The sequence below is a fragment of the Lithobates pipiens genome, unplaced genomic scaffold (assembly GCF_037356315.1).
Source record: "Lithobates pipiens isolate NorthernLeopardFrog02 unplaced genomic scaffold, aLitPip1_a1.2 Scaffold_19, whole genome shotgun sequence".
In the NCBI taxonomy this organism is placed as follows: domain Eukaryota; kingdom Metazoa; phylum Chordata; class Amphibia; order Anura; family Ranidae; genus Lithobates; species Lithobates pipiens.
Window position 1 is genome coordinate 285,852,591 of NW_027507764.1, and position 12,151 is coordinate 285,864,741.

The following is a 12,151-nucleotide window of genomic DNA, read 5'->3' on the forward strand; positions in this document are numbered from 1 at the left end:
CTGAAGGCGGTGCTTGGATTTCGGGGTCCCGTACACGGCTAGGCTCCAAAAAAGTCCCACATATGTGGTATCTCTGTACTCAGGAGAAGCAGCAGAATGTATTTTGGGGTGTCATTTCACATATGCCCATAGCATGTGTGAGCAATATATCATTTAGTGACAACTTTGTGCAAAAAAAAAAAGTTTGTAATATTCCCGCAACTTGTGGCAAAATATAAAATATTCCATGGACTCAACATGCCTCTCAGTAAATAGCTTGGGGTGTCTACTTTCCAAAATGGGGTCATTTTGGGGGGTTTAGTGCTATTTTGGCATTTTATGGCCTTCGAAACTGTGATAGGTAGTGAGGGGTGAAATCAAAAATTTGCACCCTTAGAAATCCTGAAGGTGGTGATTGGTTTTCGGGGTGCCGTACGCGACTAGACTCCCAAAAAGTCCCACACGTGGTATCCCCATACTCGGGAGAAGTAGCTGAATATATTTTGGGGTGCAATTCCACATATAACCATGGCACGTGTGAGCAATATATCATTTAGTGACAACTTTTTGTACATTTTTTTTTTTTTTTAGTCATTATTCAATCCCTTAGGACAAAAAAAATAAATATTCAATGGGCTCAACATACCCATCAGCAGTTTCCTTGGGGTGTCTACTTTCCAAAATGGGGTCATTTGGGGGGGTTTTGTGCCATCTTGGCATTTTATGGCCTTCAAAACTGTGATAGGTAGTGATAGGTAGTGAGGAGTAAAATAAAAAAATTATGCCCTTAGAAATCCTGAAGGCGGTGCTTGGATTTCGGGGTCCCGTACGCGGCTAGGCTCCCAAAAAGTCCCACACATGTGGTATCCCTGTACTCAGGAGAAGCAGCAGAATGTATTTTGGGGTGTCATTTCACATATGCCCATAGCATGTGTGAGCAATATATCATTTTTTTTTTTTGTCATTATTCAATCGCTTGGGACAAAAAAAAAAAATATTCAATAGTGTCAAGATGGCCCTCGGCAAATAGCTTGGGGTGTCTACTTTCCAAAATGGGGTCATTTGGGGGGGGTTTGTACTGCCCTGCCATTTTAGCACCTCAAGAAATGAGATAGGCAGTCATAAATTAAAAGCTGTGTAAATTCCAGAAAATGTACTCTAGTTTGTAGACGCTATAACTTTTGCGCAAACCAAAAAATATACGCTTATTGACATTTTTTTTACTAAAGACATGTGGCTGAATAAATTTTGCCCTCAATGTATGACTAAAATTTAGTTTATTCGATTTTTCTTATAACAAAAAGAAGAAAATATCATTTTTTTTCAAAATTTTCGCTCTTTTTCCATTTATATCGCAAAAAATAAAAATCGCAGAGGCAATCAAATACCATCAAAAGAAAGCTCTATTTGTGGGAAGAAAAGGACGCAAGTTTCGTTTGGGTACAATATTGCATGACTGCGCAATTACCAGTTAAAGCAGCGCAGTGCGAAATTGTAAAAAGACCCCTGGTCCTTAAGGTGTTTATTGGTCCGAGGCTGAAGTGGTTAAAGTAGGCAACACTTTTTTTTTTTTTCATTTTGGTTATAGCCCCTGTTTATTTTTTACCATCGCTGTCTCATTGCAGAGATTTCCCTTTACTTCCTGCCAAACAGCCAAACAGGAAGTGAGAGGAAATCTATGTAAATTAAGGGAATACAATGCCCCTCCCCCCCCCCCACCCAGGCCCTCACAACTAGTGTCCTCACAACGAACATTTCAGTTCAGGTCTTAACTAGTAAAGGGTGAGGCCTTGGCAGGAAGGTTTGGGTCATATTTAAATTGGTGGGCACACAAGTTTAGTCAGGCCTAGGGCAGCACAAAACCTAAATACACTACTGCACGTAACATGACATTACTAATGCTATCCCTGATCAGTGCTGAGGGTTAGCCAAAAGTGAATAAAAAAAAAAAAGAAAGAGGAAAGGAGGGAGTTATAGTTGCACTAGATGGGGTTAAAGCGCAGTCTACTCACATAATTTGTAATAAAAACATCTTTGCATCCTGAAGCTTCCCTCAAACGCTTTGCATATTATTTGACTTGCCAAATTTCCTGCAGAAAGCTCCCTCCACTGAGTCTGGTTGCAGCCATTTTAACTATGGGCAGCTGAAGCTGCTGCCTGTTCACTTCCTGGATTTACATAGGCACACCTCCAGCTCTGTAGCTTTCATTGGTTCTCGTATGACTCATCTCCCCTCCCTTCCTGGCAAAGAGAAAGAGTAAAGGGCCACAGGGCCCTAATTCAAACTTTACAGGCAAGATGGACAACCTCTCACAAGAGTGAGAGAGAGGGCTGGGCATGATGTCATAAGCCTAGGCTAATGACAGACAAGAAACGGGAAGTGCGTTGTATAAGGTATTTACTGGCAGAAAAAAAAAATTTACTATCCAAAGTTAAAACAACCAGGGCCAAAGATTTAATAGATAGAAAGTTGAAAAAATGACTGATGGACCACTTTAAGGTCTACTTCACAACAATACATGTATCAGAATCCATAATAACATGCCCTTGGACGCTTTACTGCCAAACAAGAAACTGGTAATCCACAATTTGGAACGATTAATTCTTTTTTTGCAATACAGCACAAATGTTTATAGACTACGTTGTCCCATATTGTCCAGTTTGCTTTACTTGCTCACAGCTGATGAAACATTTGACAGAAAGTGTTGCTTTCTATTGAGATGATGGTCTTAAATCTACTCAATGCTTCTCTAGCACTTAATTATTGCCTTATAAAAAAATGATCTTGATATAGTGTTTATAATATAGTTGTGATTAAAAAGCCCTATTGCTTCTCCTTAAGAGATACAGTAGAACGTAGAGCTGCTGATTTTAGTGACGTACCAAACACCACTTGATGTTAAATATACTTGACGTGGGAAACCAAGGGGAAGAAAGCTGCAGACTTTCAGTGAAAACTCTGACCTGTACTTACCAGGTTTACAAATATTATTGAAGAAAAAACGACTTCCCTAAGTGTTGCAATTACTTTCAGGTCACTGGGCTGAACAGTACTCTGTCTTCTTTGCTGGCCTCCACTGGGGACGAGCACAGTAACATCTCATCTGGATAACTCGGCTTGTTCTAGCGGTTGACAGGAAGCCAGGAGCACAGCACTGTCCGTGAATCTGTCAGTTCCACTTGTGACTTTGGAGGTTCTTGTTAGGAGAGCCAACCTTAAGAAAAAATAGTTATTTTTGGCCTTTCGAGCAATAACTAGCCCTCTGAGCTAAGCTAAAGGCAGTCAGCACAGGAGTAGGCTGATGCTGATTCCGTGTAAAAATCCAAATTTTTTTTTTTCTTTTTTTAAGGGCTTTTTAAACTTTATGCCATTGTACCTTGTAAGATGTTGAGCTCACATGTTATTCTGTATATGTTGTAATGTTCGGGGGACCAGGTAGATCGCAGGACACAGGCTTTTCACACAACAAAGGGTTTATTAAACTTAAACAGCTTTACAGCAGCCAAAAGGAAAAGGTTTGTAGTCTCACCGACTTGCAAAGTCCAGAATAGCTGTCTCTATCAAAAACAGTGCTTGATCTTAATGGCAGGTAGCTTCTCCTGCCAGGAGCCTTCCAAACAGGACACTGCTGTCCACTTCAGTTGCTGCAACCCAAACAAACACCATCCACCATCCACCATGTCTTCTCCACACCCATCTACCACTTCCTGTCTTGTTTTTAAAGACACTTCCTTAACAGGTGGGTTAATCAATTTTATTCCCTTAAAGAGACCACAAACCAAATAGAGGGGAAATATAGCGTCCTTCCAGGACCCAGCCACGGCATCCTGTGCAATGTGTATGTTTTGTAGACTACAAGGGATGCTGAAACCTGGAAACAATATAAAGACATCATGACACAATCGCATTTCAAAATTCAAAATTTTACTACACAACATAAGTTGCTGAATTGCAGTATAATGTACTACAAGTATTATATTTAATATTTTTTTTTTAAACTAAAGCTATACTTGCTGTGCTTCATACAGTAGACATACTCCTGAAACGTTTCTGATAATTATTCCATTGTTTACAGGGCTGGGACAAGGTGTGGGCAAGAGGGTCGGTTGCTCTGGGCGCAATGATTTACTGTAGGCTTTCATTCTGTTGCTAGGCTGACCGAAGAAGTGACAGTGACTGCTGGGTGTAGGATCCCCTAAGATTGCACATGATGAACAGGGGCGCAGGTTTACATATTTGCCCTAGGTGCTGGATGACCTTGTCCTGGCACAAATTGTTAGATTTTGTTCCCACATATGCTGTTATTCTGCAGTAGAGTAGAAGAGTTAATAAATTACAAATTTGATACGCAGCATCAGTTGAGCAGAAATGCAGTAGAAAGCACTGAAAATATTGCCGACCAGCCGCCGCAGATTTACTGCGGTAGAATGGCACGGCTGAGTGAAGTGATGTTATGTTACATCGCTTCACCCAGTGGCCCCGGAGCCATAGTGAGTGCCCGGTCATCGCCGGGCTCCCGCGATCGCTGCTGACACACCAAAAACCGGTATCTGTGGGGAGAACAGACAGATCGTCTGTTCATACAGAGTATGAATAGTGATCTGTCATCTCCCCTACACAGTCTCCTCCCCTTTAGTTATAGCACACACTAGGGAACACAATTAACACACTAGGGAACACAATTAACTCTTTGACCCCCTAGTTTTAACCCCTTCCCTGCCAGTGAAATTTTTACAGTAATCAGTGCATTTTTATAGCACTGATCGCTGAATAAGTGGCAATGGTCTTGAAAATGTGTCAAAAGTGTCCGACATGTCTGCCATAATGTCGCAGTCCCGATAAAAATTGCAGATCGCCGCCATTACTAGTAAAAAAATTAAAATAAAATACCATAAAACTATCTCCTATTTTGTAGATGCTATAACTTTTGTGCAATTTTTTTTTTTACCAAAAATATGTAGAAGAATACATATCGGCCTAAACTGAGGAAAACATTTGTTTTTTTTATATATTTTTGGGGGATATTTATGATAGCAAAAAGAAAAAAATATTGCTTTTTTTTTTCAAAATTGTCGTTTTTTTTTGTTTATAGCGCAAAAAAGAAAAAACGCAGAGGCGATCAAATACCACCAAAAAAAAGCTCTATTTGTGGGGGAAAAAAAGGACGTCAATTTTGTTTGTGTGCAATGACGCACAACCATGCAATTGTCAGTTAAAGCCACTCAGTGCCAAATCACAAAAAGTGCTCTGGTCAGGAAGGGGGTAAAATCTTCTGGGGCAGAAGAAGTTAAATAAATTGTGCTGCATAGACAGATACCAAACTGTGTTCCTTGTTTCTTAAACTTTTTATATCCAACTCTCAAACTTTGTTGGTCGGACATTCCGATGGAAAAAGTCCGATGAAGCCCACACACAGTCGGATTATCCGACAACGCGGTCCGATCTGACATTTTCCATCTGAATGTCCGACCATGTGTACAAGGGCTCAGATTTTGTGCCCACTTATTTCGTTAACTTGCACACGTGTATGCTTTTGTGATCTAGAATAGATAATGAAATCTAGAAACGGTGTAAATTGGCAAATCAATGCTTGTTCTACTTGATGTGTTTAGAAGCAGGTACCAAACGTTCCTGAAAACTTGTCTCTGGACTCCCCAGTTAGTAGTACAATAGTTGTATTGTTCTGTTCCTGTCTCTCAGTGAAAGCTTACCAGCTCTGTATTAAACGTGTTAAAAAAGAACATTTCTTGTTGCCCACAGCAACCACTGGGCTTCCTACTGTCATTTTTGCAGTACAGGGCAATCTGTCAGAATTCTTGTTTTATTTCTAGGAGCAACAAGAATTGCTCTATTTAGCACACTATATATCCAGGCCACTATGTGGCTAAAATGTGCACTTCACACTTGCTAAGTGCTAGGGAGGTCATTACAATAAAATAGCAACATCCACTGCAAATAAAATTGATATGTGACATTTAGGCCCGGTTCACACTGGTGCGACATGTGCGCCGACTTTGGGAGCACATGTCGCATGACGTGTATAAATCTATGGTTCCCTATGAGAGCCGTCTTCACTGGTCGGACATAAGTCAATTCGACTTTGAAAAAGGTTTATTACATTCCTGCATTACTTTGTTCCAACTTGGGCCTAATTTCCCCAGGTTTCACTGTCAGTCACATTTAGAAGACTCTGTCCAGGACTCTCAGGCCATAAGCTGCACACTACATCAGGGGTAGACAAGGTGACTACAGCTAGTCCTCACAAGATCTCTGCCATTTCTCCTGGGGATTCAGCCCTGCATAGGGCCCTTTAACTACAGGATTACATCTTTGCAGCTCTTGGGTGCCCTGTTTCCAAGCCCTGAATTCTCTAATGGCCCCTCCCACACTGGCATTTATATGGGCACTAACTCCATCCATTACATGACTAGAGGAGCGATTTCTCTAAAAACGTAGCTATCACCTGCCTATATTTTTCCCCTGTATGAAAACACACTTTTGGGAAACTTGCGTAGATAGGAGACTTTTTAGGCCTCTTGTACATGAATGTAATAATTTGCTGATGTTTTCATGCAGAATTTTCCTGATAGGGGCTGGCAAAAAAACAAGTTCTCTAAAGTCTCATGTGTAGACATGTGCACTGACAAAATATTTGTTTTTGTTTCATTCTTTTTTTACTTTTTTAGGAAATTCAGAAATTCGAAAATTCTGAATTTGGAAATCCAAAAATTCAGATTTCCAAATTTTTCAATTTTTGTATTTCCAAATTTTTCAATTTTTGTATTTCCAAATTTTTTAATTTTTGTATTTCCGAATTTTCAAAATATCAAATTTCTGAATTTCGAATTTTCAAATTCCGAATTCGGAAATTCAAAAATTTGAAAATCCTGAAAAAGAGAAAGAAAATCAGTAAAATTTGAAATAGTAACTAACTAATAATAACTAACTATTTATAGGTATTGGAATTTCCTTTCAAATTTGGCTGTTTGTGAACAAATACAAATTTATCGGAAGTTCTGAATTATTCGAAACAATGAATGCCGCATCTAAACAAATGGATTGGAACAAGTCAATAATAAATAATAATAATAAAAAGGTTTTATTATTGTTCTTTAGTATTCTCAGATGATTACGTTCCATTTGTTTAGATACAGTGTTTGTTATTTCAGATAATTTGTAACGTTGGATAAATTTTTACTCGTTACGTTCACTAACAGCCAAATTTGAAAGGAAATTCCAATACCTATAATTTAATATTTATTATTAGTTAGTTATTATTTCAGATTTTCTTTCTTATTTTTGGATTTTCTAATTTCCTAATTTAAAATTTTTCGAACTTCCGATTTTTGAGAAATTTCGAATTTTCTAATTTCCAAAATGTTTTGTTTTTCTGAATTTTCAATTTCCGAATTTCTAATTTCTAAAATTTCAAATTTCCAAAATTCCAATTTCTGAAATTTCGGATTTTTGGAAATTCGAAAATTCGGAAATTGAAAAATTTGGAAATTTCAGAATGAGCAAATTTGTTAAAATTCATTAAAAAAACAAATTCAGAACTAAACAAATTGCATGTTCAGATTTGTAAAAAAAAATAAAAAATAAAAGGCGCAACACGGCTACAAACATGGAATTTTTTCCTCTGTGTGCAAGAAGCTATATTGTTCATTAAAAGTTATCGCTTATATTTACTTATGATTTTTTTTTTTCAGGTTACAAGACATGCTAATGGACTATCATGCATTTACTAATAAAATCCCTGCTCTGCTGAAGCCTCTTATGTCACCTTTCATCACCCAAATTGAGGAGGTGCTGTCTCCAGGCCTCACACAGCTTTCGTGGACCTCCCTTAACATTGATAAATGTAAGTACACAGAGCTTGTCTGCAGACAACACTTTAGGCCTCATGCACACTGGACATTTTTACAGCTGCTGTTTTTGGATTTTTTTCTGCAGCCAGTAAACTGCCCAGTGTCCATACACACATAGACTGTTATCAGTATTTTTTGGCAGGGGAGTTTTCTGGCTGGAAAAAATAAATTAAATCTAAAGATTTAGAATCTAAAAGAATCTAAAAATGTGGAAAAACACTACTGCAAAAACGCTGAAAAACTCTAAAGCTACAGCTTTCTACAGCTAATGCTACAGACTGTAGCAGTTTTGTAAGTATCAGCTTTCTGATTAACCAATAGCCATTTTAAAGTTAATAGAGCAGTGGGCACGCAAGGCAGATTCAAGTAGTAGTAAAGTATTTTTTTTTTCTAAATTAGGTAAGAAAAACATATCTGTTTTTTTTTATCTCCTTGGAGCATGTTTTTCAATTGTCATCTGGTTGTGCCACTATATTCCCATTCTCTCTGTGCCACTGGGACCTATGGAGTCCTGTGCGAGTCTCTGCAGCATGCACACTCCCACTCCATATTACAAATCTGTGTGCCAGAAAAAGTGCAGAGGATGCCATGCCTCTCCTCCCATGGGGGTGATTGACATTGGCTTTGTATCCCTCTCCGTGCTGGCTGTGTATGTGCGGCAATTTAAAAGGCTGTGTGTAGAGTACATAGACTCCATAGGACCCAGGGGGCACAGAGATAACAGAAACATGCTGCACAGCAAAGCGACAATTGAAAAAGGGAGGGGGCGTGGCCTAACCGGGGACTGAGATGGACGCCTGATTCCATTCCTCCGGCGCACAGGGAGCTAGATTAAAGCACACAGGGCTACATAACTGTTATTCAGCCATGGGAAAAGGGGATCGGAATGCTCCGGGATCCCGGGACACCGCCGAGGCAGGTCAGTCTCCCCTCGCAAGTATCCCCACGATGTTCCGCCCAGCGCAAGGAGAAGGCCTCAAAGCCGTGGCCTCGCCTAAGCCGCCTGCCCTGCTCGGCACCTCCGAGCAGGGCCTGAATAAAGTCTGCATCCCCTCGGTTCTTCACGTGCACCTTAGAGAGGGTGCAAGATGTTTATCAAACTGGTTCTGGACTAACTCCTGCAGATAGTTCCGGTGGCGTGACCGGATGTCGGGGGGAGAGGTTGAGGCGGGCCCAGGCCTCCCGCCCACTCCAGCAGTCGATGCAGCCAAAGTAGTGAGGAGGAGGAGGAAGGAGAGGGAAGGAGACGCAGAGACGCCACAACACAACGAAACAGCCGGTCGACAGCGAGCGTAGCAGCGGAGGAACCGTGGAGGAGTGTGGAGGCCGCCGCCGACAGCACTCCCGCAGGGAACCATCGAACCCCGCGTAGTAATCCCGGTGAGAGAGGGATCGGAGGCGGGAGGTGGGATAGAGCGATACCCCCTGGAGGAAGAAGCGTCAGACCTAAGGTATGACGAGGAAAAGGGGGGCGGAGGTGGCGGCCACACACAATGGGACACAAACGCTGCGTAGCTCAAAGGAGAAGGCAGGCCAGTTACCTGGGCTGACAGTTGCTGCTGCTGCAGCCGCAGCTTCCAAGTTAGAGCGGTATGCTCATACACCAAATCATACACTAAATCAAACACCAAAAAAAAGTGTGCAAGTGGGAGAGGGGCTGCAGCAGGTCATAACGGCAGTACAAACGGCAGGAAGGAAGAGCCAGGGTTTGGCGACAGAAACATCTGTGACAAGTACAATTAAAACAGCAAAAATAGCAGCCCAATTAGCCACTACAGCGGTAGCAAGTGGAACAGCGGAAGCACAGGAGTCTGTGATTAGTCCTCCCACAGAAAAGGGTAATGGACAGGACATTGTTATGGGTGCAGAGGCAGGAATCTCTGTAAAAGGAAGAGAACCATCTTTAAAGGAAATCTTATCTGCGATTAATACATGCAAATTATCGCTGGATGAAGTATCAGACCAATTAAAACAGATAAGAGAAGATGTGTTAACTTTGAAAAATGAGGTACAGAAAGCTGCGGCCCGAATTACAGTCCTGGAGGGGAGAGTCAGCCAGGTAGAGGATGATTTGTACCCGTTGAAACAGGAGATGCAAGTGATGAAGGGGCAACTGAATATGTGCATGGATAAAATGGACAATATGAAAAATACTATACGTAGGAAAAATATTAGGGTTCTAGGCCTCCCTGAGAAAAGTGAAGGTAACAGTCTTATTGAATTTATGGAAACATGGATAAAAGACAAAGTAGGGGGCGAGAAGCTATCAAGATTCTTTGCAATTGAAAGGGCGTACAGAATTCCCTTTAGGTCTGTGGCGGGAAGAAGCCAGCCCAGATCTCTAATTATTCAACTCCTGTCTTATAGAGATAAGATAGTTATCCTTCAGAAAGCAAGAGAACTGAGCAATTTAGCATATAAAGGGGTGAAGATTTCACTGTATCCGGATTTTTCCCCCCGAGTTGCAAAGACAGAGAGCTAAATTTATAGAGTGCAAAAGGAAATTGCAACATCTTAAAGTGAACTATGCACTACTTTATCCGGCACGGTTGAGAGTATCAGCATTGGGGGAGACTGTATTCTTTAATAGTCCAGAAGAAGCCAAATCATGGTTGGAGAAAAACGAGTGTCAGATTCAACAGGGGGGAATGGTATGATACGAAGAGGACAGAAAGAAAGTGGAAATTGATTCTGGATTGCGATTTGGACTGAAGGGGAGTGTCCCCCCTAATTTTGTTTTTTGTCTTTTTCCTTTTTTTTTTCTCTCAATTATCTACTCTGAAGAAGTGATGGTCAAGGTTGAGAGGAGGGACTCAGAAGAGGACATTGGGGTATAGGTGCTCCTCACTCCTTCCCCCTTGCTGGGGTTTTTTTTTTCTTGTCCCCTTTTTTTTTTCTTCCCTTTTCTTGCTGCAATGGGAAAAATTTTGATTTATAAATATAGTAACGGTAGTGGGTTGGGAGGGAGGGTAGGTGGGAAGGTTATATCACCCTGGCAGGAAAGAACGGCCACTATGGAAGCCCCGTAGAAGAGCCCCAAGTGGGGTATGGGGTGGGTGGGGGGGGAAAGGGAAAGAAAAAAGGGGTGGGGGGGAAATGTAGAGGTGAAGGGGTGACTGAATGTATGAATGATAGTGTGAGAAAGGAGGTTGGAAGCTTGAGGATGGGTAAGGGAAGGTATGGCAAAGGTCTGTTGAGTTCACAGAAAATATTAAAGCACAAAGATGACGTATGGAATAGAAATGAGAACAAACATGGTGGTTAATAAAAGGACACGAGAAAATGAGTTTAAATAAGGAACAGAGAAGTAAGTCGATAAATTTCACAAAAAGTGTTAAAAATGTGTGCACGGAATGTAGTGAATTTAGAAATATGTGTGGGTGAAACAGCTAGGGAGCACTGGAAAATAGTAGGGGGGAGAATACACGATAAAATACAGAGAGGGTGCACAGAATGGAGAATAGAATTTTGATATTGTGATATCGGGTTTAAATATGGAATTGTGAAGTAAAGGGGGTAATCTCACTAAAAGAGTAAAAATTTGTTCATGGAACGTGCGAGGGGTGAAAGAACAGTTGAAGAGGCGGGCGATATTTTCTATGGGTAGTATGGGAGGTTATGGGATGCTCTGTTTGCAGGAGACTCACCTGGACCGAGATACAATCAGTGTGTTAAGACATAGGAAATACAGGATACAATATCATTCCACGCATACCTCTTATTCAACGGGAGTGAGTGTCCTGATAGACCCTGGGTCGGGTCTGTCTTGCAGACAGAGCATCATAGATGATAAGGGGAGATATATTTTCCTCTTTTGTGGGATTGAAGATAAAGTATGTATATACGTGTATATTTCTCCGCCATTTAATGCAGAAATATTAAGCGAACTGATGAAGTTTATAATAGATAAGCCAGGGATCCCGGTTATAATAGCAGGGGACTTTAACATGACAATGGACCAAAAGATAGATAGGTTCCCACAGAAGGCAGGCAGTAGGGAGGGACCTAATGGGTTGTTATTTCAATTTTGTGAAGAAACAGGTTTTGTGGACATATGGAGGAGGTGGAATCCCTTAAAGAAGCAGTATTCTTGTCACTCCAGGACGCACTCCACCTTGTCCAGGATCAATATGGTCTTATGCAATGAAGAAGCACTGGGGATAATGGAGAAGGTGGAGTACGAACCAAGGGGAATTTCAGACCATTCGCCGGTAACTTTCTCAATGATAATAGGCAGAAGATACAGTAGAAAGGAATGGAAAATAAATCCCTTTTGGTTAGAGTTAATGGAGAATATGGAGGA

At 41.0% G+C, this 12,151-nt stretch overlaps 1 protein-coding gene across 2 annotated transcripts in view; it reads left to right on the top strand.

Moving 5' to 3' along the window:
- LOC143996736 (dynein axonemal heavy chain 5-like) overlaps positions 1-12,151 on the top strand; it is a 638,308-nt gene that overhangs the window by 108,440 nt on the left and 517,717 nt on the right. For both annotated transcript variants that reach the window (XM_077491993.1, XM_077491994.1), the window contains exon 21: positions 7,690-7,841. In XM_077491993.1, coding sequence (XP_077348119.1) covers positions 7,690-7,841 — 152 coding nt within the window. The remainder of the gene's footprint in view (positions 1-7,689; positions 7,842-12,151) is intronic.